Genomic DNA, 18,533 nt, shown 5'->3' with positions numbered 1-18,533 from the left:
TAATATGTTGATGACGACGGTAATAATTATGTATTCTGAATGAGCTGTTTTTATTTTCGAGTTTTTTCTCTTTTCGTTTCAAGGTTTTGTTTTTCAAAAAAGAATGAAAACGGAGGAGAAAAAAAAAAAAAGTCAACCGATGTAAAGTCCTTTTTTTAAATTGCGTGTAATGTTACTGAAGTAATGCTGAAGTCTTAGCTGTTCCTATGTAGTGCATGACAACAATGACAACAGGATTTGGAGAAAAAAACCACAAAAAAAAAAAACCAACCAAGATCTTAACGCTGCTCTCTTGAGATCCTTCCTCACGTATAGATTGTCATTCTAGCAAGATTGTACATTTAGTATCTTCTCGTGATCACGTGACTTCAAACAATGGAAAAAAATATATATAAATCTAGATGAACGGGCTCTGCTTTGATATCATGTAAAATACACATTTAAAAGAGATCTGTGATTTTGGACTTTAAGTGTGTTCCTCATGTCTTTTCTTTCTTTTCTTTTCTTTTATAAACCATGCTACGTTCCTGAAGCTACAGGAGGGGGGCTGGCTTCATCTCTGTTTGTATATTATTCTCATTCACTGAAATATATTGTGTTAAAAATCCTCATGCATAGGGGCTCTCAGAAATCACCCCCTTATATATAAATATATCTATTATTTTTGCTTTTTTTTTTTGTTGATTTCATGTTGCTTTGTTTCTGGAAAAGGGCAGGTTGTGGGCGTGAAGGTTACAGGGAGCGGGGAAGGGAAAGAAAAAAATGTGAGGCATCCGGCATGGGGGATGGGTTAGGATTATCTCTGCGTGTATGTTTTGTCATTCTCAGTCTGGTGTTTCGTCCAGTTGTAAGCCGACGCAGTCTATTTTTTGGTTTGGTAATCATTTTGCTGGTAGAACAAGTGGAGTGCTGAGAGGAGGAGGAAAGAGGGCAAGGTAGAGAGGAAATGACTTGCAGTTCCAGATGGATAGCCAGCCAGCCTGTGTATATAATGGATTTTCCCTCCCCAGCACCTCCTTTCCCCTCCCTCCTTTGCCTTCCTTTCCCTCCAGGCATGCTGCTCACCTCTCCGCCATCAACGCACACTTGACTCCTCGGAGGCAGTGCCTGTATATAGATGGTAGGCGTTCACCATTGAGAGAGCTGCAAGCGAGTCAGGGGCAGGGATGTGAAAGCAGGGATGAAATATGAGTCTCCCGTTCATCTTCATTCAGTCAGCTCATGTTAATGGTTTGTCACCATACCAACAGTACATGGAAAGAAATAGTCACCTCTCACTCTGTGAATAATGGCGAGTAAGATCTGTGAGGAAATGGTGTTCATATGGAGGCTGCAGTGGGGTGGGTCCTTGGTTTTCAGAGTGTGCTCATTAGAAGCCCAACAGAGGGCAGTAGAGTAGAAGAGGGAGCAGGATTTTCTTTCTATCTTTTTTTTCTGTGGGTTATATATTGGTTTCGTTTTCCACTGTGTAATATTGTGCAGGCCATTTGCATTGACTGGGAAACCGCTTTCTACACTGTATTCCATAATAAAGTTTTGAATGTACATACAGCTGCTGTGTCTTTGTGTTTTTGATGTTTAACGCACACTGTGTTTTATTCTAATAATTTGGCGTCTAGATCGTTGGTATTAATAAATGGAAAGGTGTCGATGTGAAAAATGATACTCTGAAGGAGAGGAGAGGTCAGTCTCAGACATAAAACTGCACACTGGAGCTGACCGGGATTCAGTGTGTTGCTCAAGGACACATCGGAGGGCTTCATGACACATGAACCTAGGTATTCTTACCAAAAGTTAAATTACTTTGCATTAAACTGAAGTCAAATCTATGATTTAGGTGGACCACATCCACACTCTTGAGATCAGGGGGAAGACTGCAATCCACTTGACTATCCTATCCTGCCGATGTGCCCCTGAGCAAGGTGCCAAACCCCTAATTACTCGATTTGGGGCGCCTGACCTTGCCCATGGCGAAATTATATACAGTAAAAGTAACATGTCCGGGATAACAATTGCAGTGGAGAAAGTAGAAGATTGTGTTCCAGAGGTTAATAAAATGCCCATACTACACTGTGCCTTCTGGTGTGATTATCACAAGTCAATCTGCAACAGATGTTGTAAAACAATTATTTAAATTCAATGGTTTTTATTTGCATATTCCGCTTTGGTCGATTTGGGATAATTTGGTGTTATGTGAGGTCAACCTACATATGCGCAGCGCTGCGCAAAGGTGGCGCCATGTTGACGTCCACGAATTCCACAACACTCCCACAATCCACCGCGGTCATCCATCCACACTTGGATCTTGTACTGAAAGTGTCAAACCCAAGGTGAGTAGCGTTTTCTGAGTTTTAAAACAAATGCAATTAAACATGTAACTGTGCCCTATTTGTCATAACTGTACATACTGACGAATACATGTCCTCATCTTTAGTGAGTGTTACTTTAGCATGGCTTACTGCAGACGACGGAGGACACTTGAAAGCTAAAGCTATCTTAGCATGTTAGCATTAGCAGGTGTTAGCAGTTAAGTGTGATTGAAGCAAACACAAGATCTTTAGCTTGCTGCTAGAATGAACCCGACTTTGCACGATGGTGTTGAGACGCAACTAAATAGTTGTTTAAGTATTATAAGTAACAATATAACGTGGCACCTGTAAAGTATGTAACTAATGTTAGTCAATTCAAAGTCATTCAGCTATAGTTAGCTAGGTACAACAGCAGCTAATTGAACGTTAGCAATGCTAGCGCTTAATGGTTATTTGCTCCAGCTAACCAACGCACAGCTCGTTGTCCAGATAACAACGTGACCGTGTGGGCTTTCTTGTTCCTTCAGATGGCGCTACACCGTTTATTCCAGCTGTCCTCCGCGCTGCGCTCCGCCGTGAGCCTGACCCTGCGCAGGAACATCGGTCTCTCTGCGGTCCTCTTCAACCGGGCCAAGGAGCTCGACCCGATCCAGAAGCTGTTCTTGGACAAGATCCGGGACTACAAAACCAAGAGCAAGTCAGTAGCCGATGTATAACTCTTGTCATATACCCACATGTCATGTCCATACTTTGTGTGAGGTTGGACGGATAAGAGTCCAGATATAAGGACAGTAGGGGTGACTCGTTTTGTCGATATTCGCCATGTTGGCTGCCATCGGCAAATAAGGTACATTCGCAGATGGCAGTAGACGATTTTTATCCCCTGTGTTGCATCAATTTTGCGCTGGCTATATATTGTGTCAGGTCATTTGCGGTCGATCTCAGACAGCAGTAACCAGCAGCATATTCGCTGAAGAAGCCACTGGCTGGACACGACTCCGGCATAACAGTTGCGACCTTTGAGCAAGGGATGAGGCAGCGAGGAGCTCAACATCCACAACATACCAACCACATCTTAATGAGTCGTTCTCTTGCTGCATCCCTAAAAGATAGAAGCTCAGAGTTTAGCCTTAAAAAATTTACATCTCCTCCATCATCGCTGTCACGCTCATCTATTGAACACTATTTGATGCCTTGGCTCACCCAGGTCTTCGGGTGGCATTGTGGAAGCCGGACCAGCTTACCAGAAGAACGTGACCGACGAGGTAACCAAACTGCAGAGGCTCTACGGCGGAGGAGACCTCGCCAAGTTCCCCGATATCCATTTCACAGGTCAGTTTGGGCTTTTGGTTTACATTGTGTACCGTGAGTGAGTGGGTAAAATCCTGAATTGTGATCAGCCACAGCTGTGAAATTCCAATAAGATGTTCTTAAAATGACTTGACTGTTTTTAAATACGTGACATTCAGAGATTTCTTGCTTGCACACTATTTAACAGTTCCCTCTCATACATATTTATTCCTTTGCCACTAGAGAGGCTCGCTGTAATGGGGCTTTGTCTGTGTCTATATATAGCACATAGTGACACTTGTCAAAGCAGGACGAAGCTTTCATTAGAGCTTCACTGTATTGTTGGATCTAGATCGAGCTAGTGGTCTCGATTTTAAATCTAATTTCCAGTATTTGTAATGTGTTGTACAGCTGCGATATGTCTCATTTCAAAACTCTAACCAACAACTATCACTAATGATTCTCTTTGTTGTTTTCCAGAGCCCAAGCTTGAAGAAGCGGCCAAGTGAATGCTGTCCATGTTGTACATCTCCTACATGTCACACATATGTTGTATTTAATAAAAAGATAATGATTGAACCATGATACACTGGTTGTCAACTAAAGGTACTTGGTATGAGATTTGGAGTTTATCTATTGCCTCTGAACGACTCTCAACATGGCCGACGGCTGTTACTGTGCTAACAGCGCTAACCGTAGGGTGGGTGCTTCGCTTCCACGGCTGTGTTGTCAGTAAGTTGTGTTTATGAGAGCAGTGTAGGGCGGCGGTCATCAGTTAGCCAAAGCACGGTAACAACACACATTCTCCACTTGAGACATTACGAACCGATGTCTTTATATGGCAAACTGCTGTCTGTTGCTATATTAATGCACCAAATCCTGTATATTGTACATTTAAGCTGCCCCTGATGTTGTGATTTATGATTTTTGAGTGAAAGTGCTGACACTAGTGATGCGTGACAACATGAGGTGAAAGGATGAAACCCTAACTGTGTTTCAGGAAGGTCCAGTCTGTTTCCTCCACACATTTGAAACACTAACAACAAAACTGAAGGCGCTTCACAGAGAAGAGTGAATGTGTGACGCTGCAGCAGCTCAGCGTGTCAGATCCGATGGCTCAGGGTGATAGAGGACTGATCAGGAGTCTGGAGGTTGTGGGTTCCATCCCGTGGCGCGGTGAATTTTAAGGTCCAACACCCAAGATGAGGAAGTTAAATACTCTATGAAGATGTACGACTTGACATAAGTGAGGCTTATTCTTCTCACCTAAAGGCTTTAATCTCTTTAATCCCTACATTTTATTACATATCACATTTCTTCAGAGAAATGAACGGAGGGTTATGGAAATGGTTTTATTAAAAATTTAGCTGCACAGCAAAATTTGATCCACTCATTTAGATCTCAGAGTAACCGCACAGCAGCAGAAGAAGACCCACGTCTTCTTCTTCTGCTGCTGTGCAGTGAAGAGAAGAAACCCCGTCATCCTCAGGTCTGGTCTGGAAAGTCTGCACTCAGCTGAGGAGAGAAGAAGAGAAGGACAACATTAGAAAATGCATCACATACATGTATTATTATTACTACTGCAACAATAAATACGTTTTCATGAGTGCAAACTTTATTAGTACATTTTTCTGACAAGCTATACTGTGACTTTTTAAAATACTTTGAATGAACATCTATATTATACTACAAAATGACATTTTATGACTTTTTCTAGCAAACTACACTAATATTTTTGATGATATATTAAAATATGACATACTGTACTTTAACATGACATACATTTCTAGGATATTTTGAACGATATTTTAATATTTGTATTGCATGTATACTATATTTTTATGACATACTATACTATGACTTAATGTTTTTTTATGACATGTTTTATGAATTTTTCGACATGCTATGACTGTTTTATGACTTTTTTTTTTTTTTTAACATACTGTAATCCAATTTTTACCGTACTTACTAAAACAGCAGCATTTTGATTGACAGGTGTTCCCTTACCTTGAGCTGGTCCAGCTTCCTCTGTCTTGGATCTCTGATGAGCCTCCCTGAGGTTCTCCAGCTGCTCCTCTAAAAGAGCACACAGACGCAGAGCAAACAAATCACAGACAATCAATAATTCAAATAAAAGCATCATGCCATTTGACTGCTGCAGTTTCCAGCTTTTTACAGACGGGTCCGGCTCTCCTCACCTTGAAGACCTCGTCTCCATCAAGTCTGCTGCTCCGTCACCACCACCTCGTGTCTAGTCTAAAAAAAACAAAGAAGAAATTGAGCTCCTTTAATTGGCTGTAATCTCAGCTTCAGATATTCTGCAGATCAAAGATGATATTCTAGTGAATTGTAAATCACAGGTAATGAAGAAACAATCCTACCTCAGAGCTTCAGCTCAGAGATGTCTTTTATAACTTCTCCCCAGACGCCATTGAGGCCACACATCTAAAAAGTGTGAGAAATAAAAGCACTTGACATGCAACACAGCTGACTGTAGATAGAAACCATTCAACGATAATACACCTCTACACAATGTATAGTTATAGAGTCAGCATTAACACAGGAGAGTGGAGAATTGATACAAACCCGAAGACTCCTCCAGAGTTTTTTAGACATGCATGTATTATGATTTTTTTCAGTTTTTTCATTTCTTTTTTTTAGACATGCTATTTTATCAATTCTTCGACATGCTATAATATATAATAATATAATAATATTCTGTATAATGAGTACTTTTGGTACTTTAAGTAAATCTTGGTGCTAATAATGTATTTTTACTTTAGATTTTGAATGCAAGAGTTTCACCTCACTATTTCTGAACTGTGGTTTTACTATTTTCTATAGAAATAGATTCTGTTGACTGGATATTGTATCATTAATCTGAATCTGCACGGTAATAGAAAAAGTTATCGTATCATAATAGTGGAGTGAAGTAAAAGTCCGTCAAACTGATCTCTAAGTGCAGCACTTGAGTAAACGCACTTTACTTTCCATCACTGTTATTGTGATCACAATAATAACAGCCAGCCTGTTTTTGAATAGAAAAACATTTTATTCCATATACACCATTCAAATAAAACTCTGAACAACCCATTCACACACAGACACTCCAGTTCCATAAACATTGAGAAACAGTGGCACAACAATATAAAGACAGAGAAAAGTAAGGCAAGTTCTTTACAAAAAAGTGTGATCCATAGATAAATATGACAAATTAAAAAGGCACAAGGTATATATCTATATTTATATATATGTGTGTGTGTGTGTGTGTATATATAAAAAGACCATGCAGGCACATTAGGGTGGAATGGGGTTGGTCTCAATAGAATTGGCTGGAGTGGCTTCCTGTTTTCCTGGACTGGCTTTGTCTGGTTTCATGCATGGATGTATTATATAATACATCCATGGTTTTATGTTGTCACTAAGATCATACGGATCTCCTCTAACACTGGGGGTCCCAGGGGCCACAGAACATTGGCAGGTGTTGAGGTAAATGTTTGAGTGGTATTAATGCTTTCTCTATGGCTTAAAGCACAATTCCCTTGTGATGATTCAAAGTCACTAAATCCCTTTAATTTAATGGTCAGTCTTTGGTAAAAAAAAACAAACAAAGGGAGTGAAAACGAGTGGCCTGCAGAGGGAAGAAACAGAGTCTGGAGAAAGCTCCACTAGTCACCGGATCATTCAGAAAAGAGCGATTGGATTTTCAACATCTGACCACCAGGGGGGAGCAGAACACCGTGAGAACGCACTTCATCCCAAAAAGAGCAGAAAACATCAGTGACTGAGGCGAAGCCACACAGCGCAGAGCAAGAGAGCAAGAGAAGAAGCCTTGCGCGGCTTTTCTTGCCGCCCGAGAGGGGTGATAGAGGGAGAAGATTGTGTTGGAAGATCAAGAGCTCATTCAGAGTCCAGAACAGAAATCAGAGAATCCTGATGTTTGGCACCTTTGTCACGAGGCTGATGTGTTCTCGGAGGGAAGGCCGGCTGCTCAGAGCATGAAGGACTGGGTGTGTTTGAAGTCCTGGGGCTGAGGGACACGACGACAACAACAACAGAAGTATCAGAATTATGGCTCTGGAGGTGACGGCGGTGTGGTTTCAATCATGAACACAGCAACATTCATTAGGTAAGTATGAACAGCTCGTGCTTAAGTCAGCGCTTTGCTCATGGTCCCCACTCAGGGCTTAATATGAGAGGGAGAGAGAGGAAGGGGGGAGGGAGGAAGAGGGGAAAGGAAGAAAAAAAAGGACTTACTTCTTGGGGCGGAGGGACGTAGTTGACATTGGACCTGAAAGACAAAGACACGGGTAAGCACATCGGACAGTTTGACACAGTCACGGAGAAGAGAAGGCACTGGAGGCGGACAGCTGTATTCTGAGTCATATCTTGCCCTGCATAAATAATGCACATCATACAGTACACGGCAAACCTCCCACTGGGTCCGACTCTGAACTCTCAGCCGCCGAGCAGGATTATACGAAGAGGGGGGGGGATATTCCCAGCTCAGCACGTGACCGGGCAGTTTGATTAACGGGCGATACGCACTCAGTCGCCGGTTTATTGGGGACACCTCGCTAAACGTAATGCAGTCCGACGCAAACAGCCCGGGGAATAAATCTGACTTACGTGAAGGTTATAGTGGGTTTTTGTTTTCTTTGTTGAAACTGCTTTAGCAATGTGTTGCATCAACTTGATGGTCATTCTGTGGGATGCGGGTTGTGTTGTGCATTACACAGAGAGACGCTTCTGGTGTTTGTGCTGGACTGCATTCGTTTGATCTTGACGTACACAATACACTGGCAACGTGTTTTACAACATCTCAAACTTCATTTTGAAAATGAACATTACTGAATTCACAGCGTTGGGATATTGTAAAATGACGACCATCTGTGGGCCTGCGGGTCACACTCACGTGTCCTCGGTTCTGTGCAGGGTTTGGCTGCTGATGTGGGCTGCACCGTGACACTGGGAGATCCAAAATGACCTGTGGGGGTCAGCGTGTTGGCTTTAAAAAGGGTTAACAAGAGGGGAGGGGGGCATTTCGGAGTGACACTGCACACCATGCGGTCGGAATTTTTGATTTGTGCAGATCAGTTCTGTATTGAAAATGTGTATATTGGGGGTTTATTGTGAGCTAATATCTAGTTTCTAGTTGCTACTCGTTGCCTGTAAAGTTTCCCGTCACAACATGCAGCAAACACAAACCCAACGACCCTGAATACACACATTTAGGATACGGAAGTGATCTACACGACCGCGGCTACACTGACATGCAGCCAATCGGGTGAGCGGGTCAAGTGGTGAGCGGGTCAAGTGGTGAGCCAATCACATGCAGCAATCCAACACCCTTGTACACACTGTGTGAATACTACGAGACGCTGGTCTACTGTTTGTGTTACAGCTGTGGAAGTGAGCGAGACATTAAACCCACTTATTGTAACTGGGTATGTGTTTTTGACATTTGATATACATACAGCGTATTTAAATGTACACTGATCTATTTTTACTTCTGCCGTTTCCATGAAGAGATATGTAAGGAGGTATATTTATTATGATATAACATGAATCTAACCATTTGTTCCCTAGAAGGCGGCTGTAAATGGTGGCTCTGCGTCCCCACTTTGTTAACTTTGTGCGTACTATTGGTGCATCAGATATCGTGTCACATTGCCTCCGAGTCTTTGTGAAGAAGCCGCTTCTATAAATAGGACGTTGACAGTGACAGCTCCAGTTAGCTCAGTGGGATAAGCATCAGACTTTAACCGAGACAAAAGAGCTTTCGCATCAAGCATCAAGCGGAGCTCCGCGATTACTCCGTGTAATCAAATAACACGGAGTCCGGCGAATTAGGCCACAGGTCACAATCAATTAAAAAAAAAAAAAGTTTGGAGTGTTTTGTTTTTTTACATCTGTTGGCACCAATCACCGGGTGAGTAGGAACACAGGCACTGCTGTGGCTCAAACACACACACACACACACACACACACACAGCTGTCACTCTAGACAGTCCTGACTCAGCACACAGACGCACAGTCTAAGTGCAACAACAAGCCTCCCCCTCCTCCTCCTCCTCCTCCTCCTCCTGCAATCTGAAGTGTGGTAGGGTATTAGCCTGTGTTCGTTCACATCAATGTTAATGCAATCACAGAGCTCTTACCTTCCTCTGTGTCCTGCTGATGGATGAGTGACAAGCATGTAGGAGGAAACAGAGGGAGTGTCAGAGTTCTGATGCAAGCAAGACACGAGCGGTCGCTGGACCCAAACAGCTGAACCAAAGAGACAAACTCACGGCTGAAGAAGCCGTTGCGGTGCAAGAGGTATCCCCCGCATCCGCAGACCGTGACCACGAGGCAGACCACCAACACCGCCGCCACCACGGCCGAGACGTTGACGTCCTCTGGAGGCGAGAGGGGGAGCAAAGCTTGAGTTACGGTCTCTTTTCCATACGCAGCTCTCTCCTTTTTGTTTTATTGACGCAGTAAGTCACAGAAGATGGGGAATGTATGAACTCCTAACATAAACAGGAAGGACGTATTTTAAAGTAACACCGTCTAATGCCTTTTCCTGTCCTCCAACAACACTGCCTATAATTTATTAAGCGCGTGAAATGGTTGCTTGCCCTAATCTAGAGTAGATTATATAATTCATAAGCAGGAAGAATACATTCGACCGTGTCATTTGTCCCTAAATAGACACAGTAGCCTCTTCAAATTCTAAGTTGCTCTGTAAGGGTGTTTCAGATTTTAGAAGCAGGGTGAAAAAGTCGGCCTTTCCTCTCCACTGCATCCCTGATGCTCTCCAGTGCTGAAAGGTGTGTGGAAGAGGCAGGAGGATGTGTGGAAACACACACACACACGCGCACACACACACACACACACACACCTATCGTCATGTGCTTGCCCTCGCACATCTTGGGCGGTCCCACTCCGTTCGAAGCCAGGCAGCTGTATCGACCGGTGTCCTCTTTAGCTACAGCTTTAAACTCCTGCAGAAGAGGGAAGAAGAAGAAAAGGCTTCAGCTGCTGTTCGCTTTACATCGAAGGACCTGTTCTGCTGAAGTGTCCTTGAGCAAGACTCAGAAAAGCCACCTACTATCAAACCAACAGAATCATTTACTCGCTTCCTTCAGTAGGACGTGATACTGCAAGGAGACAGTGTAAACTATTTACACACGCTCCCTTATCTGCACACACACACACTCACCAGTAGTCCTGTGTGGGAGTTGATCAGATAAGTGGCGTTGGCGTGGCGTGGCTGGTAGAACGGCAGGTTGTCCTTGAACCAGGAGTATGTAGCGGGCGGGATGCTCTGCTGGTCCCTACAGCGCAGCTGCACCACTGAGCCTGTCACTGCCCCACTGGGGATTTCGCAGGACGGGGTGTGTGGGGGCACTGGACGGGACGGGGAAAGAATTACAGAAACATAAGCAAAGCAAACAAATCTCCCACACGTCTGAGCTCAGTTTCTCTTTCCGTCGTACCCAGGACTTTGAGCGTGACGTTGGTCTCGCCCAGGTTCACGGTGTCCAGAGGAGCGCTGATCTCACAGCGGTACTCCCCGGCGTCCTCCTGGGTCACCCCTTTCAGCGTGACGGTGGCCCCGTCGATCGTCGCGCGGTCCTCAAAGGGACCTGAGAGAAAGGACAGGAGGTCAGGAAGATCCCGGAGGAAACGTCTTGCCTGCTACGATACTGCCACCTCAGTATGAGACACGACATTCAGATCCCAACAAAGCAAGGTTCAGACCAGTATATAATCACATTGAACTGGCTACAAAAAGAGAATTATTTTTGTGTGATGTAAACTCAACAGCTGCTTCACAGTGAAAGCCTCCCATGCAAAGAGAAGTGGTTGTCTTTTACTGAGAAGCAGCTGCGGGGAGCGCAGATGTATCTGTGCTGGGAGCAGCACAGGTTGGGACATTAAGGTAAGAAGTTACTCTGAACTGGTTACGAACCTCAAAGCACCTGTACCACGGACCCCAGACCTCAGGGAGCATTAAAGCCCCAGTTTACTCTGTAATTAGTAGAACTTGGAAGCTTCAGGGTACATTTACATCACGTAACGGCCCCCTAATGGGATCATCAGCCAGTGGGTGGAAGAGGAGGTTTCAGTGGCATGAATTTTCATGAACTTCTGCTGTGACGTAGAGCTGCCAGGGAAGAGGCGGCTTGACATATTTGAGAAAATCGTCACGCTAACATGCGCTGTCTATAAAAGAGACTGACTTGGTGGAAGCTGATGTATGATTTATTATTTCTTTGACCCATTAAATCCACATCCTAAACCACAAAGGAGAGGGATCAAGGACACCAGACGGGCGTCGTATGCCTCGACAGCATCGACACATGGACTGTGCTTCAATATCTCTTAGAGTTCATTGTTCCCATCTCACAGTATCCAAGTATGCCGCAAGCCGATTACAACAAATGTCCTCTTTGTCGCTCGGGGGGATGAAGAACAAAGGCTGCTTTTCTCACCTCTGAAGTGTCCATCAAAGTACACGAAAGACACATCTTTCCCCTTCTTCTTCCACTCGATGCGCGGGTTCTGGTCTTTCTCCGTGCGGAACGTGCAGGACAGCACCGCGTCTGCAAAGAAAAGGGGGAACCGATGAGATATTTATGGCAGAGTAGCGGAGCCTTCAATCAGTGGTGTTTTTAACTGCTTGCTCTATTTTTAGCCTGGTGGTTTATTCTGTCAGAGAGAATCTGATAAAGCAGTAAACTCTCTTGAGGGTAAAAAAAGAAAGTGACGAGGCCGCTTTCTCCGCCTCACCTGAGAACTCGTGCACCTCCACCCTGTGTTTGTCGGTCGACACGGTGACGGGAACGGAGGGGGAACCTGGAGGTCGGGAGGAGAAGAAGAGGGGAGGGAGGGAGGGAGAGATAAAAGAAAAAGAGGGGTCAGAGCACTTCGGAAGGCAATATCGCTCGTCATCCATGGGGGCAAGGTGAATTGGGTAGAGTGCTTCACATTGCCCGCCAACTGCAGGAGGAGAATGCTTAATGGCTGCCTTTGGTCGACTGTCTGAGGCAGCCATCGTCTTTCTCCGTGAGCTCCGAGGTACAGGCAGGATTATTCCCTCCTCCGCTTTAAGGAGCGGCCCGCCGTGTGTTTACCAACGCGCAGGTTAGGACAAGGTCAGGCATCTCACCAGAGGCTTGTCCAGATTAACCTGATGAACGGCGTGGGGGGGGGGGGGGGGGGGGGGGATTTTGAAGGGGGGGGGGGGGGGGGGGGGGGGTGTGTGGGGCGGGTATTAGCTAAGAGGCCGGCGGCACACTGTCCATGTTTGTTCCCCCTGCCTGTCTGTGTGTCACCGATACCCAGTGTCCAAACAGGAAGAGGAAGAGGGAGCAAGAGCTGCCCCTTCCTGTGCTCCGATTGGTTTACGGGGTGGATTACTCCCTGGTCATCCTGTTGTTAAATACAGGTTCAACCTGGGTGAAGATCAGCTGGAGGGGAAAAACAAGTCGGAAACATGCAACCGGCGAGAGCAGTAAACACTCTCTGCTGCTGCACTAAAGCCTAGAACGTCTCCCAGAAGACTGAGACTTCAGTAAAAGGGGGAAAAGACGTTTTGACTGAAGGCCATGCATCTTTCAAAGTACATAATAAATGTTAAATGGGCCTCAAGGGTCCTAACTGCGAAAAACCTCTTAAAAACTTTTAATTTAGTTTAACGAAGATTTCCCCTTCACAAGCTTTATACCTTTTAACAAAACACACACACACACACACACACACACGTACTTTTCCTGCCATTGTTTCTGCAAACAGCAGATTAAAATCTCCCAAATGTAAACTTAAAAACACGTCGTCTGAAATGAATGTGACCAGTTTCCTGTGTGTCAGTTGCTTCCTGTGCAGGTCCCATTGTTACGGGGTTACTATGCGGAGCAGAAGCCTGTCTTCCTGTGAAGGGAGGGGTCACACGGAAGAACGGAGGGCGATCCGAGATAAAAGCAGGAAGCGTGGAAGAGAACAGGCCGTGTAGGACGACTATTCAAACTGGCGCTTGTGAGCCCACCCAAAGGTCTCTCTCTTATTTATGGCTATTTTTAAATTAGCCTTTAAATAAACAACAGCCTATACAATAATAATGCCATCTGCCAAATGCAGCATAAAGCTTCTTTCCTGAAGTTGGCTCAATTTACACCAGCCTCACTTACTTTCAGCTAAGTGAATTAAAACAGCACACTCTCCCTGCAGACGCTCCCCTCTTTCCCCCTCGCTTTTTTGCCATGCGTTGACTTGCGGCAGTGTAACAGGATTATCATCCCGGCCTTGGCTCCGGTACCTCGACACCCTCTGAGGAGCGTTGTCTCACTAAAGGATGACCAAGACGACGGAGGGCGATACAATGAGATTAAAAAAAGGGGACGGGGACGAACGTCGAAGGAGAGATGAGCGGCCCTACTAATAGAATACAAATGAAGTGGAGCGAAGGAGAGTGAGGCGGGTTGAGGCTGGTGGATCAGGGGGGCAGGGTCCAGAGACCTGCAGAAGCATGAATAAAAGAGAGAGTGGGATTGAAGGCGAGGGAGATCCTCCGTGACAGAGGGACTGTGAATGGGAGATGCTCTTGTCATGCAGTGTGAGACCGGCCCTGCTGCCACCTTGAAGGGCGCCTCTTTGAGAAAAAGGAAATGTAGTGAGGCTGACAACTTCACCGCCCGCACTGACTGACACGAAAGCACACGCGTCGAAAAATGAGCAAAGAGGCTCTGCGTGTGAGGTCCCACTGCCCCCCCCACCCCACACTACCACCCCCCCCGTGTCCGTGCGCTCCACTGTGCTCCACGACTACGAACACTGTCGGCTTCAATGGCCTCAATTAACTGCGAAGGCGTCGAGGCGGACAACGAACACATGGCCCGCTCGGATCGTTTCACAGCTGCATGGTGGGTAATGTTAACGTGGTGTCGCCTTGCTAAATTTAAAAAAACAAAACGGATACTGTCCGAGAAATCGTCAAGAAGATGTGATTCGGGTTTGGAGACGAGTGTGTGCGAGCGTGCACAAGTTGACCCACTGAGTGCTGGATGTCTCTTCTGGGTTGCTGCACACATGTAGCTCAGAGGGGTTTTTGGGGCTGTATTGCCAAACAGTCCCAATACCGATAATCTGGGCTTTGGTGGAGCTGAATAGATCGGATGATTGTCACTTATACCCGATGCAGCTGTCTGAGTCAGTATTGGTCCAATATCCTCATCAGAGTGTCGGCACAGTTGGCTGCGATGGATGAAACTGCGAGCCAAATTTGGTGAGGTGTCGGGTTGTGCACACCGATTTGGGCCTGGAACCAGCTCCGGCTAGCAGCGCTCCAGTCAGATTTGGACCATCACATGGCACCTGAAGTCGGCCCGAGATTCTGAGGTCGCCCATCAAGAGTGAGTCCAGCAAACAAGGCGTACCGGACTCGAGCCGCTGCTGAGCCAAGCAGTTTTTGGCCACCCGAGTAGCTAGCGAAAGCTAAATGTATGTCAACATAAATTGGCTCAGTGGATAATTGCTTATTGTCGACTTTCTAAATGCTCTCTGGAGCAGCAGAGGGTCCCCGGTGGTCCTCCAACATGGCATCAGATATATATCCACTGAGGGAATTCAAATGCTCCAGCGACGGGCCTGTTGTGGCTCTGAAGCACAGAAACATCCAGACAAAGGCGTCAACACAGACAAAAACACATCAAGCAAACACTGCGACAGCTCAAACTCACAGTGGGACGGCCATAGAAAGATGGCACGCTTCGCTCCTTGGCACGCAGCCGTACTCTCATTACGCGGTCCGTACGGAGTGTTACAGAGACTGGGGGGGGTGGGGGGGGGGGCGTTGCCGGGACTGTGTTGAGGTCAAAAGCATGGCGCAGTCATAATTAAGGCACTTATTCAAATTAACAGGACAAACCAAAGAGGAAAAAGAGGGCGATCCAGGAGACGTATCCTGTCTGGCTGAGTGTTATAGATAACGGGCATGTGGACGGCACACGCACGGGTCAAGGCTGTGGGGGAGAAAAACAGGGAGGACTGTGTGTGTGTGTGTGTGTGTGTGTGTGTTCTCCATTTGAACAAAGCCTCTCTGTATGACTGTAACCCTGTGAGCAACAGCTGTCTCAGGCAGACACGACGTGGGAGTGTGAGGTCGAGGTGGGGGATGTTGGGTCTCTCGCCACAGAGACCCACCCAAAACACTTCCTCCTGGATTTCTTTTTCCAAATACACTCCACAGGCTGTCAGTAGAGAGGAGGCAGATTTGAAGCTGCTCTGTTCAAACTGTTCACACCTATCCCTGCGCCAGATAATGAGTGATTTCTGTCAGGCTGTCCACAGCTGGACTGGACACACACACACACCTCGGTGAACTTGTGACCTGACAGGTGGGGAAATGTGGACAACACGGAGTAAAATCTGCATCACTCTCACTGTCTCATCACATCCATCTCACACTGCTGCTGCTCCCCAAGAGTCCTAAAGACACTTCCACTGCTTTCTATTCTAACACTGGGGAAAGGTGTCTTTCCTCGTGTTCACGCCTCCTCACATCCCTGCTATGAACAACACACTTCGTCACGACCAGAAACAGTTTGAAAGTTTCTGGTGGTGAACCAACCGCTGACCTCATGCACGGATTCCGCCACCTTCGCTGCCAAAAACGGGCGGGTGTGGGGACCCACCTGCCACCACCGCCGAATACAACTTTAGGGCCAACTTGGCTGCATAGTCGCCAAGGCCCACTCTCACAGCAGGGCTTTAACTAAACCGTGCAACTACGGAATAACACCAAAGAAAAATGTCTAAAATAAATAAATGAAATGAAATATCTCTTTATGTTTTGCATATTTACCTTTAACATTTGCACACTAAAATTTCAATGAAAATGAATTAATTATTTTAAAAAAGTGTAATTTGAAATAGTCTCTTGTTAAAACAACATTTTAAGTCCAGTGCACTTAATTAAATGATACACTTTGTGCCCAAAGTATATTTCCCAGGACAACCAGTTAGAATAAAATAAATAATTAGAAAGCGCTTAACTTATCTCAGTCCTAGCTGTCTCTCAGAGAGAAGTGGTGAAACGCAAATATAGACTATTGAATAGTTTCCATTTGTCACTTACATTGCATCAGTAAAATAACAACAGGGAGATACAGGGACGTCCCCTCCATTATCGTCCACAACTCTGGCTGAGTCGAGGCTTCCCTGGACGGAGCGAGGAGGCAGATCCCGAGCCTCGGCTTTCTTCTCGCACTTGTTCACAACTCTCCAATAATTCATCCAGCTTCCAGGGATGGAACTCTTCTCCAGGGGGAAGCGATCGGATCGGATCGGATCGGACTGGCGCGGAGCGGCGGCGGCGGAGCTGCTGGGAGGCGAGCGGATGAGCGGGGACGCACCTTTCGGGACTGATCGGTCCGAAAACCCCGGTGCCCCTGGCTGAGAAGTCTGGCAGGGAACGACGTGCCTCGGTTACTATGAAAGACGCGGGTGGACGTCCTCTCTTTATCTCTCTCTCTCTCCTGTGGAGCGGCTTCGGCGCTTGGCTGAGGTGGCGATGGAGGGAGGGCGGGGGTGTGCTTTCAGACGAGCAGAGCGGCGGAGCGCCGAGAGCGCAGCGCCGCGTCCAAGACGCGCACTGCACTGCCAAATAACGGGAGTCACTGGGTTTGGCACCAAGGTGTGGCACGCGTCATACCTTAGCCCGAGTGGGACCCAGTTTGACCCAAAAGGGTTCTATAATATAATAATACAATACAATTTAATATAGCTTATTTTTCTGTAAGTCTTGGTACAGTTACAAAATAAAACAATTTCAGGTTGCCAGGTTGTAAAAACTGATTTTATAAGATATATTTTATATATGGACCAGAAACAGACCACTTGCCTTCTGTAACAGTCCTCTAAATATTAGATTAAAGTGGAATTATACAACAACAACATCCTGCCGTTATCAAATATGAGATTCAGACTACTTCGGTTTTGTAGAGCAGAAAGACGACAAACTAAAGGGTTAAGCTTTGGATCGAGATGCTGCGCTCAAAGCAAGAATTTGAGAAGTGCAGCCCAAAGATAATGAAAGACATACGAGATGAAGGGAGCAACAACAGACACGTATTCAGTGCCGATCGTTCTCTGGATAAAGCATTTCTTTATCAATTATCACAATTGTACCATTAGAGAAGCCTGGAGGGATATTTCTATTCATTCTGGGTAATGTTGAGTTGTGAGGGCTGGTAGATGTCCTAGTCCTGCAGGTCAATGACCCCCCCCCAGTGACTATTGACTACACAAGTGTTCAGACTGATACCTGACAAACACTTCCACTGCTTTCAGTCTGTCCTTCAAGACAGTAAATGAGGGAACCACTGGGAAGACTCCACTGTTGACCTCGTGAGCTCTTCAGCAAAAGAAGAAGAGAATAACAGAAACGCATCAATTCATATGATCCAGAGTGTTCTTAGTAGCTATTCAACTGTAATCACGTCCGAGCAACGCACATCGTAAAAATTAGAATTCAGGGCACCGACTCAAATGTCTCAATCGGCGCTGGCGGTGTGTGCTCCAAGTCCGAGGCAGATGTCCTTGGGTGTGTCTCGCACGTTGTCAGTGTGTTGGGGTGGGGGGGGGAGGCAACAGCTGCACATCGGTTACGTTTTCTGGCCCGAGGCTTTGCTCATTCCTCCATGAGTCTCCTTAAACGCAGGGAAAAACAAAATAAAAGTTCCCTCCGTTACTCAACACTCCTCGGATAATGTGCACATGATGGGGTTTTATTGTGATCCCTCTCTCGCTTGTCCAAAGACGCACGCAGAGGCGGCGGCTCGGATGTCAAACAGTGATCTGTAGTCCAACTGGGGGAGGAGGGGGAAGAGAGAGGGGTGAGGAAATCTGGGGGAGCTGGTCAATTGTCTTTAAACACTACCAGCTGTC

The 18,533-nt window shown here is 45.9% G+C and overlaps 2 protein-coding genes across 4 annotated transcripts; one reads left to right on the top strand and one right to left on the bottom strand.

The window, feature by feature from the left end:
- Positions 1-1,746: 1,746 nt before the first annotated feature.
- atp5pf (ATP synthase peripheral stalk subunit F6) lies at positions 1,747-4,186 on the top strand. Its single transcript, XM_031852368.1, has 4 exons — positions 1,747-2,330; positions 2,837-3,006; positions 3,517-3,641; positions 4,080-4,186. The coding sequence occupies exons 1-4, from the start codon at positions 2,211-2,213 to the stop codon at positions 4,106-4,108; spliced, it is 444 nt and encodes a 147-aa protein (XP_031708228.1). The 5' UTR covers positions 1,747-2,210; the 3' UTR covers positions 4,109-4,186.
- A 2,444-nt stretch (positions 4,187-6,630) lies between these two features.
- jam2a (junctional adhesion molecule 2a) lies at positions 6,631-17,262 on the bottom strand. Of its 3 annotated transcripts, none has more exons than XM_031852363.1 (10): positions 16,723-17,262; positions 12,381-12,446; positions 12,083-12,193; positions 11,084-11,233; positions 10,807-10,994; positions 10,486-10,588; positions 9,893-10,000; positions 9,761-9,776; positions 7,857-7,890; positions 7,507-7,629 (listed from the first exon to the last, which is right to left on the bottom strand). In XM_031852363.1, exons 1-10 carry the CDS (start codon positions 16,769-16,771, stop codon positions 7,591-7,593), a joined length of 864 nt encoding a protein of 287 aa, XP_031708223.1. In that variant the 5' UTR covers positions 16,772-17,262; the 3' UTR covers positions 7,507-7,590. The 3 variants fall into 3 exon arrangements, with proteins under 3 accessions (XP_031708226.1, XP_031708223.1, XP_031708224.1); XM_031852364.1 differs by having other exon boundaries at positions 9,761-9,773; positions 16,723-17,259; XM_031852366.1 differs by lacking the exons at positions 9,761-9,776; positions 9,893-10,000 and having other exon boundaries at positions 6,631-7,629; positions 16,723-17,203.
- Between the last annotated feature and the right edge of the window lie 1,271 nt (positions 17,263-18,533).

Source organism: Anarrhichthys ocellatus, unplaced genomic scaffold, assembly GCF_004355925.1.
Source record: "Anarrhichthys ocellatus isolate YVR2014 unplaced genomic scaffold, GSC_Weel_1.0 scaffold12, whole genome shotgun sequence".
Classification (NCBI taxonomy): domain Eukaryota; kingdom Metazoa; phylum Chordata; class Actinopteri; order Perciformes; family Anarhichadidae; genus Anarrhichthys; species Anarrhichthys ocellatus.
This window is presented reverse-complemented; position numbering and strand designations above follow the sequence as displayed.